We start from the raw sequence: 21,875 nt of genomic DNA, 5'->3' as shown, positions 1-21,875 counted from the left end.
CCCGCCCTGGGTTACTTTAGAGTCTTTGTTCCTGTAATGATTAAAATCATAATCACAGCAAATATTTCCTGGGCGTAACATAGCACTCACTCTGCTAAGCACTTAATGCCCCATTTCCCTGTTAGTCTCCAAACCAATGTTAGGAGGCAGTTATTATTATTATTATTATTATTATTATTATTCCTATTTTACAAATGAGCAAACTGAGACTAAAAGTTGTTGATCTGCCTGTGTGAAAAAATTATTACAAGCTTTAAAAATCTTTGTTCCAGCCTTGACATATAATCAGGTTGGTGCTAGAGGTCACAGGTGCTTTCCACAGGATCTTTGAAAGACTGGAAAGCTGTTGCTCTTAAGACTGGAAAGGCCCTCGGCCATTGGCCATTCGGACTGACTGAGAGTGAGAAGTCAGCAACTATTTACACACCGGCTGTCATCCCATTGAAGGTTAATCTACACTCATTCTGGGTCTTGACATCATAAAAATCCAGTTTCTGCCCGAGTCTGTCTCTGAAAAGGACAAAGTCACTCCCACGGCAGTAAGGTACGTATTTTAACGGTTCCAAAGACTACTGACTCATAATTCTGAGACCACGAGTGCTTGTTATAGGAAGCTGTATTTGTTAGGACGTTCGCCGTAGGAAAGTGTTCACATAAAGATGCGAACTCTGTTTATCAGAGAAGCCTGATTTCACTCAGCAGTCTCATAATAACTATTAACTATGGCCTGATTAGATCTAATTAACTTGCACAAAAGACTGTGCAGGCTGTCTTATAGCGAAGAATAATCAAAAGGCAGTCCTTCATGTAAAAAGCTATTTTCCATGCAAAACAAACTGACTTTATTATTTACTTTTTTAATGTTTATTTTGTTTTTGAGAGAGAGACAGGGACAAAGCGAGAGTGGGGGAGGAGCAGAGAGAGAAGGAGACACAGAATCTGAAGCAGGCTCCAGGCTCTGAGCTGTCAGCACAGAGCCCGGCGCGGGGCTTGAACTCACGGACCGCGAGATCATGACCTGAGCCCAAGTCGGACACTCAACCGACTGAGCCACCCAAGCGCCCTAAAACAGACTGACTTTAAAACACAAGGCAGAATCTCAGTCTTCCACGACCCAGAAGAGCACAGAGGACAAGCCCTGTGTCACTGCTTCCATGGTCCCACCACTGTGCTCCGTTTACTCATCCCCAGCTCCCAGCAGAAGTGTGAGGAGGGCCCCACTGCCATGTGTTAGCTGAGGAGCAGAAACAGAGAGCACACAAGCCCCCAGCCGCCCCCTGCCCTCTCTCTCGAGGCTGCACACCTCGTCCTGTGTCACTGTGTCGGGCGGCCCCAGAGAGCACCTGTCCCTAGAGAGGAGGGACTGACCAGGACATGCCAGGGAGTCGGGAGCCTATTTCCCCAAGGAGCTCAGTCCATTTAGCATCTAACCCTGGAGAGAAACAGACCCTCGTGGAAACTGCACGATGGCTCTATACGGAATGGTTTACTAAGTAGTTGTTATGTGCACACGAGGAGGGAGTAGTGGTGATAACACCTCGACAGGTTGAAAACATTGGGGATTTAGCTATTTCAGGGGCAACACAAGTCATTCAAGGAGTGCACACAGGATGTGACCTGGTGGGCCTACAGAAGAATCCAGGGGTATTCAAAGTGGAAATATAACAACACCAGGTAGCTTAGCAACCAGGCGGCTCGTGTGTACTTTCAGGCATTTCCTCTGTATTTTGCCAAATTGGATGGTGGGAGAGCTGTCCTCACTGATCCTTCAGGCTAGAGAGATTGCATTAGCCCTGAAGCTAATTAGCCCTGCATCAGCCCCTCGATATTCTTCGAGGGGGCCTTTTTCTCACAAAGAAACAAAGAAAAAAACATATTTTTAAGGTTCTTAATGCACGGAAGTCACCGCGTACTAACTTATTAGCTCATTCAGCACCACATGGGCAGTCCTCCTCCGTGCCAGGCAATGTGCTGGGCACTGGGGCATCTTTCCCCTCAGAGAGCTCCCTCCTGTTAAGGCCACCCGCCCTGGCCGGTCTTGTACTCAAGGGCCTGTGGTCTGTAAGACAACTCCCAGCCCTCCCACGTGATACCCCCACTTGCTACCATCCAGCAGGGGAAGTGTTGGGCCTGCTAAGAGAGACACAGGAGGACACAGCAAGGAAGCTGCAGGATCTCATCGACACAGACCCGTAGGAGCCAGTGTGGGCCTACATACGGGACAAGATTCCGGGAGCCTGGACTCAGATCAAGGAGATTCTAAAGAATTAGAATGACTGCATGTCCCACGGAGAAAGGAGAGGCGTGCGGTGTAGATCACAGCCCATACCATACACAGAGACACTGATCTGGCCGATGTACGGGTGACCAAGGTGGCCCCCTCGGAGCTGGGCCCAGAGCAGGAAAGGGCCACGTGGCAGGTCCAGCCTGCAGTGAACCCTCTGTGGCCCATCGGACTCCATGGACCCCACGGCAGTTGCGATATTTGTGAGGCAAGAGGATGCCACGTGAGGTTCACGGCGAGCCCCGGGCAGGGGATCACAGCATAGGCCCCTGACATCTGGACCAGGCCTCTGCAGCGGAGGACCGCTCGTCCGTCCATAACCAGCTCCTGCCAGGCAGCCGGGCGTGGTGGGGACGGAGGCGGGCCTCTGAGACGCGAGCCACGTGGTGGAGGGACTCACCCACTAGTGTCTATGCTCTGCAGTCGCTGAAACAATAGCTCGGAAAGGCTCGACCAGCTTTTCCAATCCTCGGTGGCTCTCGGATTCTCGCTGGAAGCAGGGGCCTCCTTGGCCTCACATGGCCCGGCAGGTAAAGGGATGTTTCTCGGTGGCAGCTCAGGAGGGGACAGGACACCTTCTACTCAAGAGAAGAGCAGGAACGCCATTTGGTCTGAGCACTCGCTTCTCTCAGGGTCACCCCCCGCTACAGAGGGTCTTTGGCGTAGTGACCCCTCCCGTGTCGGGGAGGGGGTCCAGGCCGCTGCGCCCAGTTACAGACCCCATCTGTGCCTGCATGGTCCCCTCTGTCTCTGCTCCCTGACTAGATGGGGGGCCTACTGATGGCAGGGGCCCGGTCTTAGAAGTCTTTGGCCATGCGGCTAGGTTGGCCCATTGAGGCGCTCAGCAAACACCCGCCAGCTGGGCACCGGGCAGGGCTGCTGGCCTTGGACAGGTGGAGCCAGCAGCCTCAGCGGGAAGGCCAGCTTTCAGGGCTGAGGCAGGGGCCCTGGATGGGGCACAGGCCCAGTTCCCCAGACAGGAGGCGCAAGGGTGGGGAGCAAGCAGGCCCAGCTCCTCTCTCTCCCACCCCGGCCTCCCTTCCTCTGCTTTCCCTCCAGCTTCTGCTGCTCCTTCTCTCCCCACCATACCCTAGGAGACAAATAAAGAATGCGAGGGCCTCCTTCACCCAGAGAACTGAAGTATAAAACAAACAACTTGAATTTGGCCTGGGAGAAAGGACTCCTGCACATTCACCCTCAGGGGAACTGCTCTCCTGTGTACAGCACAAATGGACGAGGGATCCGAGCCTCTTGGGTCCAAGACCTCCTGTCTGGGGCCTCCTCCCACATCGAATGGCCACACCAGGGCCCCCTGCCACAGGGCTGCCCCGGGGACATTATCTTTAAAGGATGAGCTCATCACACTCTCTGTGGCCTGGGATTCTTGCGGTGATACGAGTGCGTTTTGAGCCCTGGGGGACTGGCAGCACCTTGAGACCTGAGCCAAATCAGACCCCTGGACTGGGCGGAGGGGGTGACTGCCACACTGCTTGGGTTCAAGCCCACAACTGTGCCTCCTTTGGGGAAGTGAAGCCAGCCGTCACGAGACTGGGTTTCTCTTCCCAGCTGCTAGTGAGGGTGCCGGGGTCTTTCTCCAGACGGCCATCCCCGGAAAGCCATCAAGGTGTGCGGGGAGTGAGGACACCAGCGTGTGAAGGGCATTTCTGCAGGACGGCTTCTCAGCATCAAGGCCGAGGCCTTGGGGACAGCCGGGGGACATGTGGCCGTGGCATGGAGCAGGTGAGTGACCCTGGACTCACCTGGGAACACGTCATCTGGGGCTATTTCAGATGAGGGCACCTCTTACTCAGCGGAGGGAGGTGAGAAGGGACACGGGCTGCCTGGGCCTCGTCTCAGTCTCCACGGAGCTTCGGTCCTTTTCCAACACTCTGCCTGGCCCTCGCCTCCTCCACAGAGAACTCTGCTCCTCAGAGTTTATCCTCTGCTGAGGCGGCCTATGAACTATGCAACCACTCAGAGTGGGTCCCCAGGAAGTCAGGAGGAAGATGGGCCTGTGGCCCACAAGCCAGCCTGTGGGAGTGGGGTGAAAAGGGCGCCCAGCACATGGCGGGCAGCAGCCTGCAGGGACAGGGTGGGAGCCAGCCCAGGGACCTCAGCATCTGTGGTCTAACCTACCCCCTTTTAGGGGGGGCAAGTCCAGGGGACCTGTTTCCAGGCCCTGGGACTTAGGAGGAATCCTGACCAGTTGAGGGGCTCAGTTACTTATCTCAGGTTTTCTTTTAGGAAGTAATTTTTTTTTTTTTAAACGTTTATTTATTTATTTTGAGAGAGAGAGAGAGAGAGTGCACGAGCAGGGGAGGGGCAGAGAGAGAGGGACTGAGAATCCCAAGCAGGCTCCACACTGTCAGTGCAGAGCCCAGTGTGGGGCTCGAACCCACGAACCGTGAGATCATGACCTGAGCTGAAATCAAGAGTCGGACGCTTAACTGACTAAGCTGAACAGGCGCCCCAGAAAGCGAACTTTTGAGGTGAAAAGGGTGCCGTCCAGGTGGGGTTCTGTGCTGCAGGGTCCTCTGCCGGGCTCCTGTTTGACTGGTCTGTGGCCCTCCACGGTTTTAAGGGGAGGCCTGACTCTCACAGACTTTTTAGGGGCTCTACTGTTTTTTCCTTTTAGAGATGATATAAAGAAACACCTCTCTCACAGGCCTTCCAGTTAGTTACAAGTATTTCCTCATCCATTCTCTTTACAGTGAAATGCAGCTAGTTATTTTGATGAGGATGATAGCTGCATATATTGAGTGCTTACTGTGTGCTACATTCATTGACTCATTTGGTGACACCCTGACAGGTACATATTATTTTTACTGTCTCTTTAAGAGAAGTCTGTGGTTCAGAGAGGTTAAGTAGTTTGCCCAAGGTCACACAGCTATGAAGCTGGGGAACAGGAAGTTTGACCCAGGTCTGTCTGACCCCAGAGCTACCTTGCTAGCTCGTCCTTAGCCACCACGTCACCCTCTCCCCTTCTGATAATCAGACTCACTTAATGTACAAGGCCTTGTAGTGAAAGAAACGTCCCAGGGCTTTCCCCCCATAGTGCTTAGAGGCTCCCTGTCCCCCTCCTGCCTTCCCTTCCACCCCTTCCTACCTGTGTCCTCCTCTGGCTCATCACCTGCGTCCTCCTCCTCCAGGGGCACTGGATACTGCAGGTGGGTGACCAGACCCATGTTTTCTTTCTTGTAAAACTCGATGAGCTGGTCCAGCTTGGTGAAGAACCTCATGGGGACACCTTCGGACGCCTGAGGACAGAACCCCAAACAGAAACACATTTGAACTGGCTGGGACATCACCTAACCACAAAGGCCACCTGTAGCAGAGACCAACAAGGCCGAGGGAGTGACCTCGATCCAGAAAAAGCCCTGGGCTCCCACGCAGTGTCTGTCCACCACGCCCACACCCTCACATCCTGGAACCAGCAGCCCCAAGAGCCAGTCTGCAAAAGGCACAAATAGGACAGTTTTAAAGATTCTTTTTCTTTGTTTGTTTTTTTTTAACTTTTATTTTAAAAAGCATTTGGTTATACAAGTAATACATTTTCATTATGGCAAAATTAGAAAATACAGACTTTTTTTAAAAAAGAACTCACCTGTAGTCCCAAACCCCAAGAGACCTACTTTTTTTAAATTTAATTTTTTTTTTTTTTTTTTTTTTTTTTGAGAGAGAGAAAGACAGAGTGTGAGTGAGGGAGGGGCAGAGAGAGAGGGAGACACAGAATCTGAAGCAGGCTCCGGGCTCCTAGCTGTCAGCACAGAGCCCAATGTGGGGCTCAAACCCACAAACCATGAGATCATGACCTGAGCCAAAGTCGGATGCTCAACCAACTGAGATGTCCAGGCACCCGAGACCTACTTTTAATACATGGGAATAAGTTTTTCTAGACTGTGTGTATATGTGTGTTCTATTGGGGAATTATTTTTATTTCCTCTCACCGCCCCCCCCCCCCCAAGATAATTTATCTTTAAACACAAGGCAATCTATTCTGGCAAGTTTTGCTTTAATTTTAATATTTTCATTTGTTAAAATTCTGTTTTATCAAAACTCAGAAAAGTGGTGAGGCAGCACAGTATCTTTCCCTGATTTATATCTCTGTTGCTGATGACAGAAGAGCCAGCAGGTGATTCTGCAGTGCTGTTCAAATGCCCTGGGGCCAGGTCTCCTTCCTCTTGCTTTTATAGTGGCTCCAGCAAAAAATTCAAGGTGGGCCTTGGGCAGCCAGCATGGCTAATGGAGGCCCCACCCACTGAGGCCCCGCCCATACCAAGAAGCTATCAGGTGTCGGGGCTGGATGTGAGAACCACAAGGAGACTCACCTCTTGAATGCAGTACCCTACCCTCCTAACCCACCGTGTCCCCAAGTCCTGTCCACCCTTCCTGTCCAGTACCTTGCCTGCCTCTCCTCGTGCTCCCTGTCTCAAGGAATGGCAGCATCATGTCCCCACTGGCATAGCCAGAAACCCAGAGGCATCTTGGACTTCTCCCTCCCTCTGGCACAGAGAGCAAAGGTGGACAGTGTGAGGCCGGGTGTTCCGGATCCAGCCAAGAAGCGGTTGAGTGGGGTTGCTGCCCTGGGTGGAGGAGGGAGATGTAGCCGGGCTCTGGGGAGGAGCAGTGAGCCTGGTGCAGCTGGACAGGGGAAAGGGACCAGGCTGTTGGTGGGCACAGGGATGATACAAAAGGACGCCCCTTTCTGGGCGGGGCTTCCCTGGAGTCAGAGCACAGCCATCGGGTCCTAACACTAAGTTCACCTGCGTTTTCATAACACCCATCTTGTCCATGGCAGTCATGTAATTTTATTTATTTATTTTCAAAATGTTCATTTATTTATATTGGCAGAGAGTGCACACAAGCAGGGGAGGGGCATAGAGAGAGGGAAAGAGAGAATCTCAAGCAGGCTTCATGCTGTCAGCGCAGTGCCTGATGTCGGGCTCGATCTCATGAACCGTGAAATCATGACCTGAGATGAAATCAAGAATCGGGTGCTTAACCGACTGTACCACCCAGGCGCCCGCTGGCAGTCATGGAATTTTACAATAAGCTGAGAAGGTGCCATCACTGGAGTTTGAAACCAGAGGTCCAAATGCTCCCCTGGGGGCTGCCAGCAGCCTTCTTGCTGAAGGGGCTGGGACTGACCACAGGTGGGAAGGAAGGCCAACAGGACAATAGGGTGGGGGATGGAAAGCCTGCCAGGTGGGCGAACGCAGGGGGTCTGGCTTAGCGTGGCTGGACCGTCCTGACTTGCCCACCTCCAAGTCAGGTACCCATTACTCCAGCATGGTTGGGACTGACGTGGGAGGCTGGGGGTGGCTGCTTGGACTGGAGGTCTTCACGAAGGGCTATAGGTAAGTGGGATTGGGATAGCAAACGAAGCAGCATGACCCAGACCGGGAAAGACCCAGACCTCTGGGAACAGACCAGGACTCAGACCTGTCCCTGAGGCCCTGCTCCTGGTGGTTAACCCCATGCCGTAGTGCATGCATTTGCCTTCAACAAGAATCCACCTGACTTTCGCCTCGGCTCTCCACTTGGCATCTCTGTCTCTCCAAGTGTATTCGTTTGTGCATTTGCACCACACACGTGTAAATCTGTACGTGAGGCTATGTGTGTGTGACTGTGCTGTTTAAGCCAGTTAGTAAATTTATAGTTTAACAAAGGTTTTTTTTTTAAAGATTATTTTCAATAAATTCCCTATTGTCACAAAGCCCCATGTTAAGCAGTCTCTTTCAAACATTATGGAACCAGAGATCTCTGAGCAGCAGACCTTCTCAAAAGCAACAAGAATAGGTTCAAAACCAAAAATGAGCAGAATAACAACAATAATCTGACATGATGCAAGATCGATGAACTCGCTTCCATTAAAGCAGCCATGGTGAGCGTCACCTTGCCAAAGAATTTGCAGCTAATGGACGACAAGCTTTTAGGCGTACGGAACAAGGATATGAAACCACCAAAGAAAGCCAAAGGGAAACGGCTCATACTCGAGTGTGGAAGGGGGTTCTCTGCCAGGAATGTGTGTCTGAGGGGGGCACGCTGGAGGTGGGACTTAAGAGGCATCGATGCTAAGACCCACGTTATTACGCATAGCCCTAAAAAGGCTAACGCGTAAACTACGATCCGCCATTAAGCATGGACACGTTTTATTTCAGAAATGTTCAATGTGAGAAAATAAGCGTCTTAGAACTGATGAAATACAGTGTCTTAAGCATGCAGAGGAACAGGGCCCCCTAACATGAATCTAATCCCTACAGATCCTGTGAGGCAGGAGGCAGGCGGGAGGACCAGGCAGCCAGAAGCAGATGCAGAGTGCTGTTGGCGGGACAGACATGCCGGACCCTGCCTGTGTTTGGACGATTCACGGAGGCCAGGGAGCCAGGGCCTGGCAAACCCAGGAAGGTAGATGGTGAAGGTTGAGCCCAGGCCTCAAGGACCGTCTTCGGGGACCGGTGCGCAAGCCAGTGAATGGTCACTGAAAGGCACTGCTTCCTGGGGGGAGGGGATGCCTTCCTGCACCTCCCCCACCACTCCTGAGAGGGAAGCAGCCAGGAAAGGCATGGGGCGCTCGCCAGGGGGCAGGTCTACACGCAGCAGATCCCACGCGGAGTGAAGACACGCTGTGCACGTGTGGGTCAACAGGGAGCAGCCTGTCTCAACAGGCAGCACAGACGCGGAGGAAACGTGGATGGCAGGATGCCAATTAGGCTAAAGTCAGGGTCTCTCCGGAGGAGGAACTGTTCTCATCAGTATTTGCTCTTGGCACTGAGATTTGAAGGGGTTCGCAGAGACTCCTGGAATAACTTATGTTCAAAGCACATTCTAGAACAGCAACAGGAAGAGAAAAAGGTCAGGGTGCCCAGGATTATATAAGCTCCTGAGCTGGCCCAGGCTGAGGGTGGGGTGCAGGGGTGAGGAGTGCAGCGCAGACAGGAGGTGGGCGTCCCCACCTGGCAGGCACAGAAAGGAGCAGCCCAGCTGTGGCCTTCCTGCTCCTCAGCCGGACCTAGAAAGGCTCTCCACTCAGGTAGGGTGGCCAAGAGGGTGGGGTGGTGTGGCCAGCAAGGGGATGGGGCTGCTCAGAGGAGAGCCAGACTTGGGGGCCACCTAGCAAACACTGTCAAGTCAATGACAGGGGCAGGGAGTCAGCTGTCGAGGCTTCCAGGTGAACAGGGCGCTGACCATGGGCCAGCAGGAACACTGAGGTCCCTCGGGGATAGAGGCCAGGTCACGTTCATATCCACGTTACCACGTACCCTGTGGACTTGCTCTGGTGGAGTCGGGGTAGGAGCCGGGTATCTGGAGCCAGGAGAGATGGTCAGAGAGGACCCGATGTGGGTCCGGGGCAGGGGGATGCGAAGAAACAGGGTGGGGCGGTGTTGGCAGTGGGGAGGTCTCCCCCCTCTCACCACCCAGGACCACAGCCCTCCCTCAAAAGTGCTGCCTTTCCAACCACTTGCACATACAAATGCTGACAAGAAGTCTGTTGTATGTATCACTCAGGTCCTGGCAGGAGCCGGATGTCATGTGACATCAGGGCCTTGGGGGAGAATTTAGTGGATGGGGGTTCAGGGATACCAATGAGAGGGGTACAGCCTTCCGGAGCCAGCAACAGGGGAGCAGCTGCCGCCCTGTGGCACCACCCACGAAGGGGGGCAGGTGTAGGAACCCCAAGAGGGCTGTCCGGCAGGAGCTGCGGCCCTCTGTGGCCAGGACAGGCCGTCCTGCACCCTCGCGTGGCTGTGCCTCCCCTCCACCAGCTGGAAACCAGGGCTGGGGAGGGAGCGAAGGTGGGCTCTACCGGGAGAGCCTCGGCACATGCAGGCGGTGGGGTGGGCCCCCAGGGAAGCAGTGGGAAGGCAGCGCTCGCAAGGGCAGAGGGAACCGGCCGCGCTTTCCGGGAAGGGGGGCTGCCCTCCATCCTTGACTGTTGGGGCCTCCAGACTTCGTTCCGCATTCCGCAGCCACTGCCTTCCTGAGCAGATTTATCGAGTCATTTTGAAACAGAGAAACCCTGAAGCCCCACGTTAGACTTGCACTGAGAGCGTGAGCCCCACGTGATTATAGACCCTCCCCAGGATACTGCCAATGGATGGCCGGCTTTCCGCTCTGTGGCGACTCCCCTGCCACCAGGAGTGAGTTCCTTCTCTCTTCGGCAGACACCTAGAGCACATACCAGCTCGACTTTGAAAATGCAAAGAGCGAAGCATCTCCCGCGCTAGGTCAGCCTGTCAACTTACGGCGTGTGGGCACAGAGCAGACAGGCGCCTCTCGGGATTTGTGGGATCGACAGAACGGACATGAATTTATGTTCATCACCAAAAGTCACACAGGAAAAAATATGGTAGGGGGTAGTTCAGATGGTGAAACAAAACACCGGTCTCTTCTGTCTCCGTTACAATCTCGTCTCTGGAATGTTCTAGGCACTTTCCAGCACTAGCATTTCCACAAAGCCCTCGTCCCCACACCTAGCGATGCCTGCCTCCCCACAAGTTTCTAAGTCCTAGAAGGAAAGGGACCCTGCTTGGCTCAGCCTCAAATAGTCCCTGAAGCCCCTTCAAGGGTAATGACCCGCCCCACCTCTGTTTGGGGAGATGTGCTCATGGCATAAAACAGGCCTCGAGTTTGAAAAGTTGCAGAAGGAAAGAGAGATGTGTGTTGCCAGGCTGGGCCTTGCAGGGAAAGGCCTCTTCCCCCACCACCTGGCCCCTGAGCTCACCCAGGTACAGTGCTCCTGGGGAGGGTACAGCAAGGGAAGAGGGCCAGCCCCAGCCCCAGGGCTCAGGAAGAGACCACCTCCAGGGTCTTTACGACAAAGGGCAGCTGTACATCCAGTCTGTTGGAGACTCAGGGCTGTGCACTCTGAGAAATGTGGTATGTCCAGAAATAACTGCGACTTTCAGACACCCTCCGGAGGAAGGGCGAGCAGGGCAGGGAGGCCAGAGCGCTGGATGGGCTAAACTTTCCCAGGGGGTAACTTTAACTTCAGCACTGTCTGGGATCTCTAAATGGGGAACCGAAAGAGCCCTAACACACAGGAGGAAGCCAGCACAGGGAGCAGAGTGGGATCCGACGGGGAGCCAGGAAGCCGCTGCTGCAAGGGGCCCCCTCCTCAAGCTTCCGCCAATTAACAAGCATATACAATCGCTTTAAATTAACAAGCATATGCAGTCACCGTGCAGAGGACGAGAAAGTACTATGGAGCAGGGGAAGAAGCCCCAGGCCGTGTTCGTTATCCCACTACAGCAAAGCATTTCATTTAAGTTCAGGGAGAAAGTCACTAGAGGTTCTTGAGCAGGCGACGATACCGTTTGGCTGCTGTGAAGAAGGGGCCGGGAGGGCTGTGGGGAGGCCGGTGTCACTGTTGTCCCCATTTTCCCTTGGAGGCTGGAGAGGCGTTGGAGGCCTCAGAGGGGCAGTGGGGGCAGGGCTGGAGTCAGCCCAGGCCTCGCGGCCCCCCAGGCCCGGGGCTCCCACACATCCCCTGAGGCACCGTGCCAATGGAGCAGAGGGAGGGGTAACGTCCAGGCTCAGCCTCCATTTCTGGGGCATCACCTCCTGACCTCTGAGGTCCAGCAGTGTTTCGTCTACTCAGAGAGGAGCTCAGCAGGGGCTGGACACCGCTGTCCCCTCTGCTGCCAGCTGCAGCTGGGACCCACCTCCCTTTGGCCACCGCCTCTGCCTCCCCTCTGTTTTCTCTCCTTGGCTTCCTTCTGCCCTCGGGGTTGTTCTCAATCTTTTACAACCTTCTCTCTCTCAAAACCTCTTCCTAAGAATTGCAGACCCCGACTTAGGTGAAGAAGGAGGAAGCAGAGAGACCTTTGGGGCTTTGCAGAGTTTGGATTTTGTTCTAAAATTGATTTGGAGCCACTAAAGACATTTAAAAGTGTGTGCGTGTGTACTTGATCAGATTCACATTTTGGAAAATGTCAGTTTGGCTAGTTAGTGTAGGGCAGGATAGAGTCTGCAGGGCGGGGAGCCTAGCAGCCCCACTCTGGTGCTTAAATGGGGGAGGTGTGGTGGAGGGCCAGGGGCCAGGATGGAGCCAGAGCTGTGCCCGGAGCAGCCAGGGAGGGGTCGGTGAGGGACAAGGGGCCAGGAAGGACACTCCAGATCTCTGGTTTTAGTAACTTGGTTGATGTCAGTGTCCCTTGATGAGGAAAAAGGAGGGGATAGTCCTGTTTGGGAAGAGCTTTGGAGGCCAACTTCAGATCTAGAAATCCCTCTTCAACTATATGGCCTAGGAGGGACCCCAGGATGTGTCTCCTTAAAAACCAGTCAGCCCTGCCCTTCCCTCCCTCCCCTTTTATTCTTCTCTTTAATTTTTTTTAATGCTTATTTATTTTTGAGAGAGAGAGAGAGAGAGAGAGAGAGAGAGAGAGCATGAGCAGAGAATGGGCAGAGAGAGAGGGAGACACAGAACCCGAAGCAGGCTCCAGGCTCCGAGCTGTCAGCACAGAGCCCGACGTGGGGCTTGAACCCACAAACCGCGAGATCATGACCTGAGCTGAAGTCGGAGGCTTAACTCACTGAGCCACCCAGGTGCCCCTTTTCTTCTCTTTAAGACATAATCATCAGGGGGGCCTGGGTGGCTCAGTCGGTTGAGCGTCCAACTTCGGCTCAGGTCATGATCTCGCGGTCTGTGAGTTCGAGCCCTGCGTCGGGCTCTGTGCTGACAGCTCAGAGCCTGGAGCCTGCTTCCGGTTCTGTGTCTCCCTCTCTCTCTGCCCCTCCCCTGTTCATGCTCTCTCTCTGTCTCAAAAATAAATAAACGTTAAAACAAAACAAAATAATAAAATAAAATAAAAAGACATAATCATCAGAGGGCACCTGAGCGGCTCAGTTGGTTAAGCGTCTGACTCTTGATTTCTGCTCAGGTCATGATCTCACAGTTCATGAGTTTGAGCCCCGCATCGGGCTCCGTGTTGACAGTGTAGAGCCTGTTTGGGGATTCTCTCTCTCTCTCTCTCTCTCTCTCTCTCTTCCCCCCTCCCCCTCCTCTACTTGTGTTATCTTTCTCACTCAAAATAAATGAAGAAACTTAAAAAAAACCATATTTATGGGTTTGCTTCCTTTCCCTGCTCTCCCTTTCAAGGGGCCAGGGCCAGCAGGGCTTTGGGGCCTGGGGCCAAGGAGGGGATCAGCAGGCAGAAGACACAGGTGGGACAAGGAAGTGGCTGGGACCTTAGAAGGAAGTCTGACAGGGGCCCAGGGGCACAGAGCTACGCACGCACGGGGAAACGGACAAAGGGCGAGAAATACAGAGACAGGGGAGCGGGGCTTCTCACTGTCAAAGGAGTCAGGCTAGAATGAACTCTGTAGTGTCGTATTGGACAGGGACATATCAGGGTGAACTCCGGGCGAGTTCACCTGTTTACAGGTAAACACTGATGCCCGTGTGAGTGTGCATGTGTACCTACACGCGTCCCAGCTCTGTCTGCTGACGCAGCCTGGAGGCAACGACAGATGCCACAGTTGCAGTCAGTAAACCCAGAGCTCAGGTCTCGGTCGCGAAACACCACTCAGCGCTAAAAAGAGCCGGGCTCCCAGGAGAGAAGGCCGATTCCAGGGCCCGGCAGGAAGGGTTTGCGATAGACCTGGGGCATCCGTTGTCCCAGAAAATAAGGAAATGCTCAGAAAACAAAGAGGATTATCTGAGCTCCGTTTGAGCAGCAAAATGAATACTAACAATAATTATAATTCATGGAATAAACGCGCACTTGGTGAGTCTATTCTGATGGAAACAAATGAGACGGAAACGCTCTTCCTCACAGGAGAATGCCAGTTAATAACTGCTGAAGGAATGATGGAAATTGTCACTGTTTGCCAACCACCACAGTAACAGGAGATTCAGGCAAGCACGCACAGACGCTAAAGACGAGCCGGGAGCGTCTGGAGACGAATGGGGTGTATAGTGGCCCAAAATGTACCCTCATAACATAGTGAGTAATTTTAAAGGCAAAGATAGTAACTTTGTGTGGCGCCTGGGTGGCTCAGTCCATAACACTACCTATGCTTCACCTCCGCTCAGGTCATGATCCCACGGTTCCTGGGATCGAGCCCTGTGTCGGGCTCTGTGCTGATGGTGTGGAGCCTGCTTGGGACTCTCTCTCTCTCTCCCTCTGTCTCTGCCCCTCCTCGGTGTTCTCTGTCTCTCTCTCAGTCTCTCAAAATAAAGAAATAAACTTAAAAAAATAAATAAATAAAGGGAAGGATGGTAACTTTACAACTTATCTTAAGATTAATTTATCTTACTCTGCACCTCGGTCACATGTAAACGCTTTTTTGAGCTATACGCAGTAATTAAATAGTTTTTAAAATCTGTTTTTGTAAACTAGCCCATTTAACACACACACGTGCACACAAGCAGACACACACAGAGGAGAGGGGTTTACAAGGCATCTTGTCTAAGAGTGCCAGATTTTGAAAAAGTTGTATAAAAACGTTTCTGGAGGCTTGTTTACAAAAACTACATCTTGGAAACATCTTTGACGCTCAGAACTGTAATAATACTAACATACCAAGAATAGAAAGACAACCACAGGGGGTCACCCGGCATGAGTGGACAGAGGCAGGGGCAGGGACCCTGGTGACCTCGGGGTACCCAAAGGGCAGCACAAACTTCTCCAAGGGTCTCCCCTGCCACAGCCCCTCACAAGCGGGAGCGCATGAAGGAGAAAGGGACAATGCTCGGTGCCGGGGGAGGGCACACTGAGGGGTCTTCGAGGGTCTCAGAACTATTTGTGGGACCTTTCAGAGGCGCCACTTTCTGGCAGTCAGGCTGCAAGAAGCTGGAGCCGCCAAGTTTTATTTGTTTAATTTTTGTTAACGTTTACTTATTTTTGAGAGAGAGAGAGAGAGAGAGAGACAGAGCACAAGCAGGGGAAGAGCAGAGAGAGAGACACACACTCAGAATCTGAAACAGGCTCCAGGCTCTGAGCTGTCAGCACAGAGCCCGAGGTGGGGCTTGAACCCACAGACCCGAACCCAGGGAACCGTGAGATCACGACCGGAGCCAAAGTCCTCTGCTTAACTGACTGAGCCACCCGGGCGCCCCTGGAGCTGCCATGTTTTGTAAACAGCCTGGTGTTGTGAGTTCAAGGGGCTTGGAGGGTGGAACTGTGGGAGCGCTTGGAGGGGAGGGAGGGAGCAGGTGGGGAACAAGGACTCTCCAGGTGCAGGGGAGAGGCTCTACGCCACCTTTCCTCGTTTAGGAGCCGTGAACAGTCCAGGCGTTGGCCCCGGGGAGACAGAAGGTAAGTTCGTGGTAGCAAGAACACCGTTGCCTGCTGTCGTCCTACGCCAGGGGCAGGGGCGGGGTCCCTCTGAGGGGTCTCCTGGAACCTCTCTGGGGTGACGACCCCACCCTCCCCAAAGGGAAGAAACCGAAACCGGGCCAGCTATGTTAGGTATGTTGTCTAATTTACAGTATACCTAATATCACAGGTGGGTGCCGTTGCCCCATTTGACAGCTGAGAAAACAGACTCAGAGTGGGTAAGCGACTTGTATGGGTGACGCTTTTGGAAGAACGGCACCCAAGGGAAAGTTTCAAGACAAGAGAGAGGAGGGGGGTTGTCACGGACTTTCTAGCTAGACAGGAAGGAGGAGAGCAGACACAGGGAGCTGCCAACTCGGGGTGGGACCAGGTGGCTGGAGATCCTCTGGCACGCTTCAGCCCCCAGCAGCGCAATGGGCGGGCTGGGTGGTATGAAACCCCGCGGGTGGGAGAAGCTCATATCCTGGGTGGCAGCGGGCCTGCCCTCCGAGCTGTGGTGGGCGGCGATGGGGGTGGGGAGGCTGGCATCTGTAACCCGTGGGCACGGTTCTGTCTCCGATGGACCTGCCCCGTGGCAGGCCCCCCCCCGCCGATCACATGTCTGAAGGCGCCGAAAGCATGAAAGCCAACACGAGGCTGGTTCGGTCTCACATGTGGCAGCTCTGTGAGGAGGCAAGAAGCTCAAAGGAAGAAAAGGGCGGACGGCCAAGCCTGCCCCAGCCCCACCCACCAGCTGCAGCCAGCAGGGCGCACGGCTCCCAGCTCACGCCGTGCTCACCCCCAGCTCCCAGGCGGGCACCAGGCTGCCCACCGGGTCCGGTGAGCCCAGAACTGCATGGGGTGGGGGGCTCTGTCTCACTCCCGGCCATCAAGCTGGGGTCTCCCATCTACCTTGTTCTAACCTGTCCCCACTTCCTGAAGCTGGGTTCTTTGGCTCTCCTCTTGCCTTGTCTTGGGCAGACTTCCCAGAACGACTTGGCATGAGTTCTGCTCCCTGCCAGTCTGCACTTACTTCTAAATCCACATCCCTCCCCGGTGCTCCGAGCCAACATCTCCATTTCTCAACCCATGCCCCTTCCTCAGGCTGGGAACCCTCCGCCTCTCGGTTCCCGGCTCCCGCTTCTGTAGCAGCCAGCCCCCTCCCAGACTGCCCCGCGCCCTCACCGACACAGCCAACGGCCCTGCCCACTGCACTCTCCCCCGGGGAAGCCCCGGGTGTCGGGTCAACAGCCCTCGCCCACCAGGCCTTCAGCAGCTCGTTCAGCTTTATCGCTCGTGAGCTGGCATCCCCACTGGGATTTGAGATCATGAGGTCCCAAATCTCTGCCTCGCGCTCTCTGATATCTGTGCAGGGGGAGTAAGCCCCACGCTCTCCTCGCAGACTTGAACAGCTTATAAAGTGCTTTGAACCTCTCACATCAAAGGAGCTGCAGCTTGAATGGCAACGCGGTGCCTCTGGCTGGTTCTGAAATGACAGTTCTGAGATGCGTCGTCTGAGGTCTCCGTAGGTGCCACCACAGTCGGGGCCAGGGGTCAGGCAATGACAACGCTCTGCCTGCCAGCATGTGGTCTGGGTGTTTCGATGGGGGAATCCCCATCTGGGGACTTCAGGCCCACAGTGCAGACCCTGGGAAAGGCTGGGTCCTTTGTCAATAGTCACAGTTGACAGCTAGAAACTATGCATCATACCCAACATCCCAGTTAGGCTGCCAGGCCCTGTGGGAAAGGTTCCATGCTTTCTCTAGGATCTCACATAAACCGAAGCCCGGACTTCACTCTACTTGGGAAGGAGGGCTGAGGCTGAGTGGCCCTTCCTTGCTACAGAATTTCACAGCCACACCCCTCATCATGGCATCTTGCAACACCTTGCACTACAGTGTGAAGAATTTACTTCTTTGCCCACCGATGTTGGATTTGGCCACATGACCTGCTTTGGCCAATGCAATGTAGGCAAAAGTGCCAGTTCCAAGCTCAGGGCTTAATGGGCAATGTGGGGTTCTGCTTGCCCGCCCTGGACCCCTGCAATCTGCCATGAGATGACATGCCCTAGGGAGCCTCAGGCCCTTCAGCGTGGGCTAAGGATACAGGCATGAGGAACAGACCCGGAGCTGATCAGAAACGTGGAGTCCAGCCCAGCGTAGCTGAGTCCGGGAGATCCCAGCTTAGATCAGCCAACCAGCTGACCTGCAGGCCCAGGACCGGAAAAGAAATGTTTCTTGTTGTGAACTGCTGAGATTTTTTCTGAGTTTGTTACGCAGCAAACACTGACAGATACAAGCTTGAAGGGAAGAATGAACTTTTCCTGAGAGTCTTCCTTTTATTGAAACTTCAGGGCAGAATTATCTCCACTTACCCAGGAGGAAGCTGAACGTCCAAGAGATTCGGTCAATTGCCCACTGTGACACAACTTATTTTATCACCAGGACCTGCCACAGGGACGACTCCTTCAGTTCATGTCCTCATTCCCACAATGTCTGCTCTCCAGCCTCCAAGCTTGTCCTCTGCGCAGGCCTTCAGGCCCCTCTGGGCTCCACCATCTTTCCAACAAGCCTGCAGCCCTCTGTGGCCACAAGAGCTCCTAGCGCCATGGGACCACCCCACCCCCGCCCCACACGTCTGCAGGCCCTGCCCATCCAAGCCGCTGTCCAGGATCAGCAACCCAACCACCTTCTGTACCTGAGCACGACTGGAGCAAACCAGAGCCAGGAAGCTCGTGGAGCCAGCAGGCAGCACTCACACACATTTGTTAACCTCTTGCCGTGGGCCCCACCCAGGACCTGGCCGCAGGCTTTCACCAGGGACCAACACAGACCCAGTGCTGGTCTTGTCCACAGTCTGGCAAAGAAGTGAGATATGGTACAATAAACAAGTAAATAATTCCAAGGTGCAGAGGCTGTGAGAAGACCGTGGTGCCCCGGGAGGATCGTACAAAGAGACTTTGTCTGGCGGGTCAGGAATTATTTCTCAAAGAAACAACACTTGGGCTGGCGTGCAAAGGGTGGATGGCAGTTGATGAGGCGAAGAGAGGGGGACATCATGGCAGGCAGAGGGAGCGGCTCGCGCAAAGTATTTGCGTGAATACAAATTATGGTTTCCGATCACAGCTAGGTCCTTAAACGGAACGCTATTGGTGTCCTGCCCCGTTCTCCCAGGATCCCTTCACCACTCTGCTCCCGTCCCCACTCTCGTGGGGGCTCTGTGCTTTGCTGCTGAAGGCCTGACTCTGCAACCTCAGACGATTCCGTTTGGGGGCTGGAGCCACCTCACTCACACGGAGATTCGGGAGAGACTGGGGAGCTCTGTGTTCCCTGTGCCCACCCAAGGTGGCTGACATGTGCTTGGGGTGGGTGTCAAAAGCCCAGCTCCTCGCCTCCGTGTGGGACAACACCCAAGATGTAACTCACACTCCAGAGCTCTTAGTGGATCAGGCTGGGTCTCAGGCTTTACCCGCACCACTTGGCTTCACCCCTTCTCTCTCCTGCATCTCCCACTGCCTTCCAGGCTTCTCCTGGGAGCTCTTCTCTAGTGCATCACTGGTCCTCAAGCTCAGGGTGTACTTCTGGGAGAATGTGACCTGTAAGGCTCAACTCCCCAACCGGGTCCTTGTCCATCTTGAGCCCTCCCTCGACAGCCGATCCAAGGATTCTCCCTCATGCCCTGCACCCAGGCCCCCGGCCAACAGCAAAGAATTTGGAACCCTGCCCCCTCCCCCACCACTTAATGGAGGAACTGATCAGACCTGAAGCCCTTAGCTTCCTCTCCCCCCCCCAAACATGGCTGCCCATGAGGACCACCACCATCCCTCCCTGCTCCCTCCCTCCTCCCCTCCCTGGGGCTCAGCACACTCTCGTGTACACCCTGCCTCACCTTCTGCGCAGACTAGTCCAAAACCCTCTTGGTAGCTGGGCCTCTGGTCCCGTGAGTCCCCGAGTCAGTTAGACTCAATGCCCTGATGAGACTGAGCATACTCAGAAACTCAGCATTTGGGTGACAAAACGCATCATGTATTTACTTCAGGGCTGAGAATGAAGGAAGGAAGGATGACTATGTTTCAAGTACCCAAACAACTTTCCTTAAGTTTCTGTTGGTCTTCCCACTTTGCAGAGGAAGAAACTGAGGCTCAGAAGGGCCAAGTGACTTGGCTCGTAAGAGGCAGCACCAGGACTTGAACCAGGTCTCAGGTCCCTTACTCCAGGCTCTGTGCTCTTGCGCTCCGAAAGGGGGCTACCCTCCAGTTTCTCTGCCTGTGTGTTCTGGTACCTTTGGTAGGAGGCAAGTCTGGTTGTTTTTTGTTTTTAAAGATTCTTTATTTATTTTGAGAGAGAGAGAGAAAGAGAGAGAGCACAAGCATGCAAGTTGGGGAGGGGCAGAGAGAGAGGTTGAGAGAGAATCCCAAGAGAGGTTGGGGCTCAATCTCACAAACCGCGAGATCATGACCTTAGTTGAGATCAAGAGTCAGCCCTCAACCAACTGAACCACCCAGGCACCCCGAGGCAAGTCTGTTTTGAACTCCATCCAAAAGGCCTTATTTACTAACGGATAATATATATTTAACAGCCCCCTCTCCCTCTACCCCTCCCTCCACGTCTGTGTTATGTAAAGGATCCAGGTAGCCCGCCAGTTCTGCAGAACCATCAGACGCAACTGTAAGCATGTGTATAAGTCTATGACACAGCATTTTCACCCCTGGGCATATGCCCCGAGCGTCACCGTTGGCCACCTATTTGGATGGCCATCGCAACTTTGGCGGCAGCAGAGATCTGGGTGCCCAGCACTGGGAGAGTGGACGAGGTAAAGTGCAGTCCCAGTGCATGTGAGGAGTCACACAGCAGCCAGAGGCAACATGGAAGGGTCTTAAGAAGATCCTTTGGTGAAGAAAGTAGAAAATAGACTGAGCGCTATGATATCGTCTCAGCAAATTAAAATTGTACACGAACGACAATATACGTTTCACAGGAGCATAGTCAAACAAAAAGACAACCCACTCAAGTGGATGCCTATTAAAGGAAGGGTATGCAGGTGCATATGGGGACAGAAGGGACCCAAGCCGTTGGCAAGACATTACTTTATAGCGAGAATGCACTGCGGTTTTGATCGTGACGCCTGATAGCGAAAGACGGGTTCTTTGCTGTGTTGTGGCCTTTCTGATTTGACCTGAATTAATTATCTAAACCTTCTGTGTCTGTTTTTCTCTTGGTCAAGTGGAGAGGGAAAGGGGCAAGGGGAAGTAACTGTTAGTCACAAAGCAATATGGCCTGTAGGTAAAAACACAAAATCTGAAGCCTGATGTGAGCGAAGCAGGCAGGGTGGGAGGCGCTAGGGAGAGGTGGGGACTGTGGCACAATGGAAAAATGTCCCTTTGAAGGGACCAGCTTCGTGTAGCTCCAATTACATCCCTGTGGGGTGACATGGGCCTAAAGTTGCCAGAACTTCAGAATATTCAAGGAAGTGGGGCGCCTGGGTGGCTCAGTCAGTTAAGTGTGCTACTCTTGATCTCAGATCAGGTTGTGATCGAGCCCCTCCCTGGGCTCTGCGCTAACAGCATGAAACCCGCTTGGGATTCTCTCTCTGCCCTTCCCCTGCTCACAGTCTGTGTGTGTGGGTCTCTCTCTCTCAAAAAAAAAAAAAGAAAAACAAATATCTTCCCCAAATACGATAAAAAGGAATGGGTGAAACTGAGTTAAAATAACGTATAAATAAGGGTTTGGGGATTAAAAGGACTTTAAGTAAAGCAGAAGTGATTATTAATCTGGCTGACCCCTAACAAGCCACGGGAGTCTCTAATAAAGACGTCTACTGTCCCAGAGGCACGCAGACTCGGCCGGGGCAGGAGCAGGTATACATTTATAATCTCGTGCCAGCTTGTGCCAACTCATACTGGCCCAAAGCCCAATTTTTCCAGAACCCCAAGAGCTGGGTATTACATGTGGCCACTATGGTGAGGTCACGGTGAGCGTATTTACACCACAGGAATTGGCCAGCACTGCAAAACGGCATCTTGTCTTCTTCCCTGGAGAACCTGTCGTCTTTGCCACTGCATGGGCCCCGGCGACATTTACAGCTTTGGCAAAATCATCCCTTCAATTCCTAGAGGCCTCACGGACACACCTGCCTTTTGCGCCGCACGGCCCCAACCTCTGGAAGCAACACTGGATCAGGAAACAATATCATTGACACAAGATGGCTGGTGATTCACTGGGTGCGGGGGGATGTAGAGGTGGGGGGTGACCTTTCAGTGAGGAAGAGCACTTTTTCCCTTAAAGACGATAGAGATCCAGATCAAATCAGGAAGCTTCCCACCTGCCTGC

General features: G+C 53.6%; 1 protein-coding gene across 3 annotated transcripts in view; it reads right to left on the bottom strand.

Annotated features, from left to right (window-relative positions):
• The window catches only part of INPP5D (inositol polyphosphate-5-phosphatase D), a 124,518-nt gene that overhangs the window by 64,172 nt on the left and 38,471 nt on the right, over positions 1-21,875 (bottom strand). For all 3 annotated transcript variants that reach the window (XM_042950546.1, XM_042950545.1, XM_042950544.1), the window contains exons 3-4: positions 5,391-5,541; positions 2,685-2,862 (exon numbers count right to left, since the gene is read on the bottom strand). In XM_042950546.1, the coding sequence (XP_042806480.1) occupies positions 2,685-2,862; positions 5,391-5,541 (329 nt within the window). The remainder of the gene's footprint in view (positions 1-2,684; positions 2,863-5,390; positions 5,542-21,875) is intronic.

The sequence above is a fragment of the Panthera leo genome, chromosome C1, assembly GCF_018350215.1.
Source record: "Panthera leo isolate Ple1 chromosome C1, P.leo_Ple1_pat1.1, whole genome shotgun sequence".
Lineage (NCBI taxonomy): Eukaryota > Metazoa > Chordata > Mammalia > Carnivora > Felidae > Panthera > Panthera leo.
Note: the sequence above shows the minus strand (reverse complement) of the source record. Positions and strands in the feature narration are given on the sequence as shown.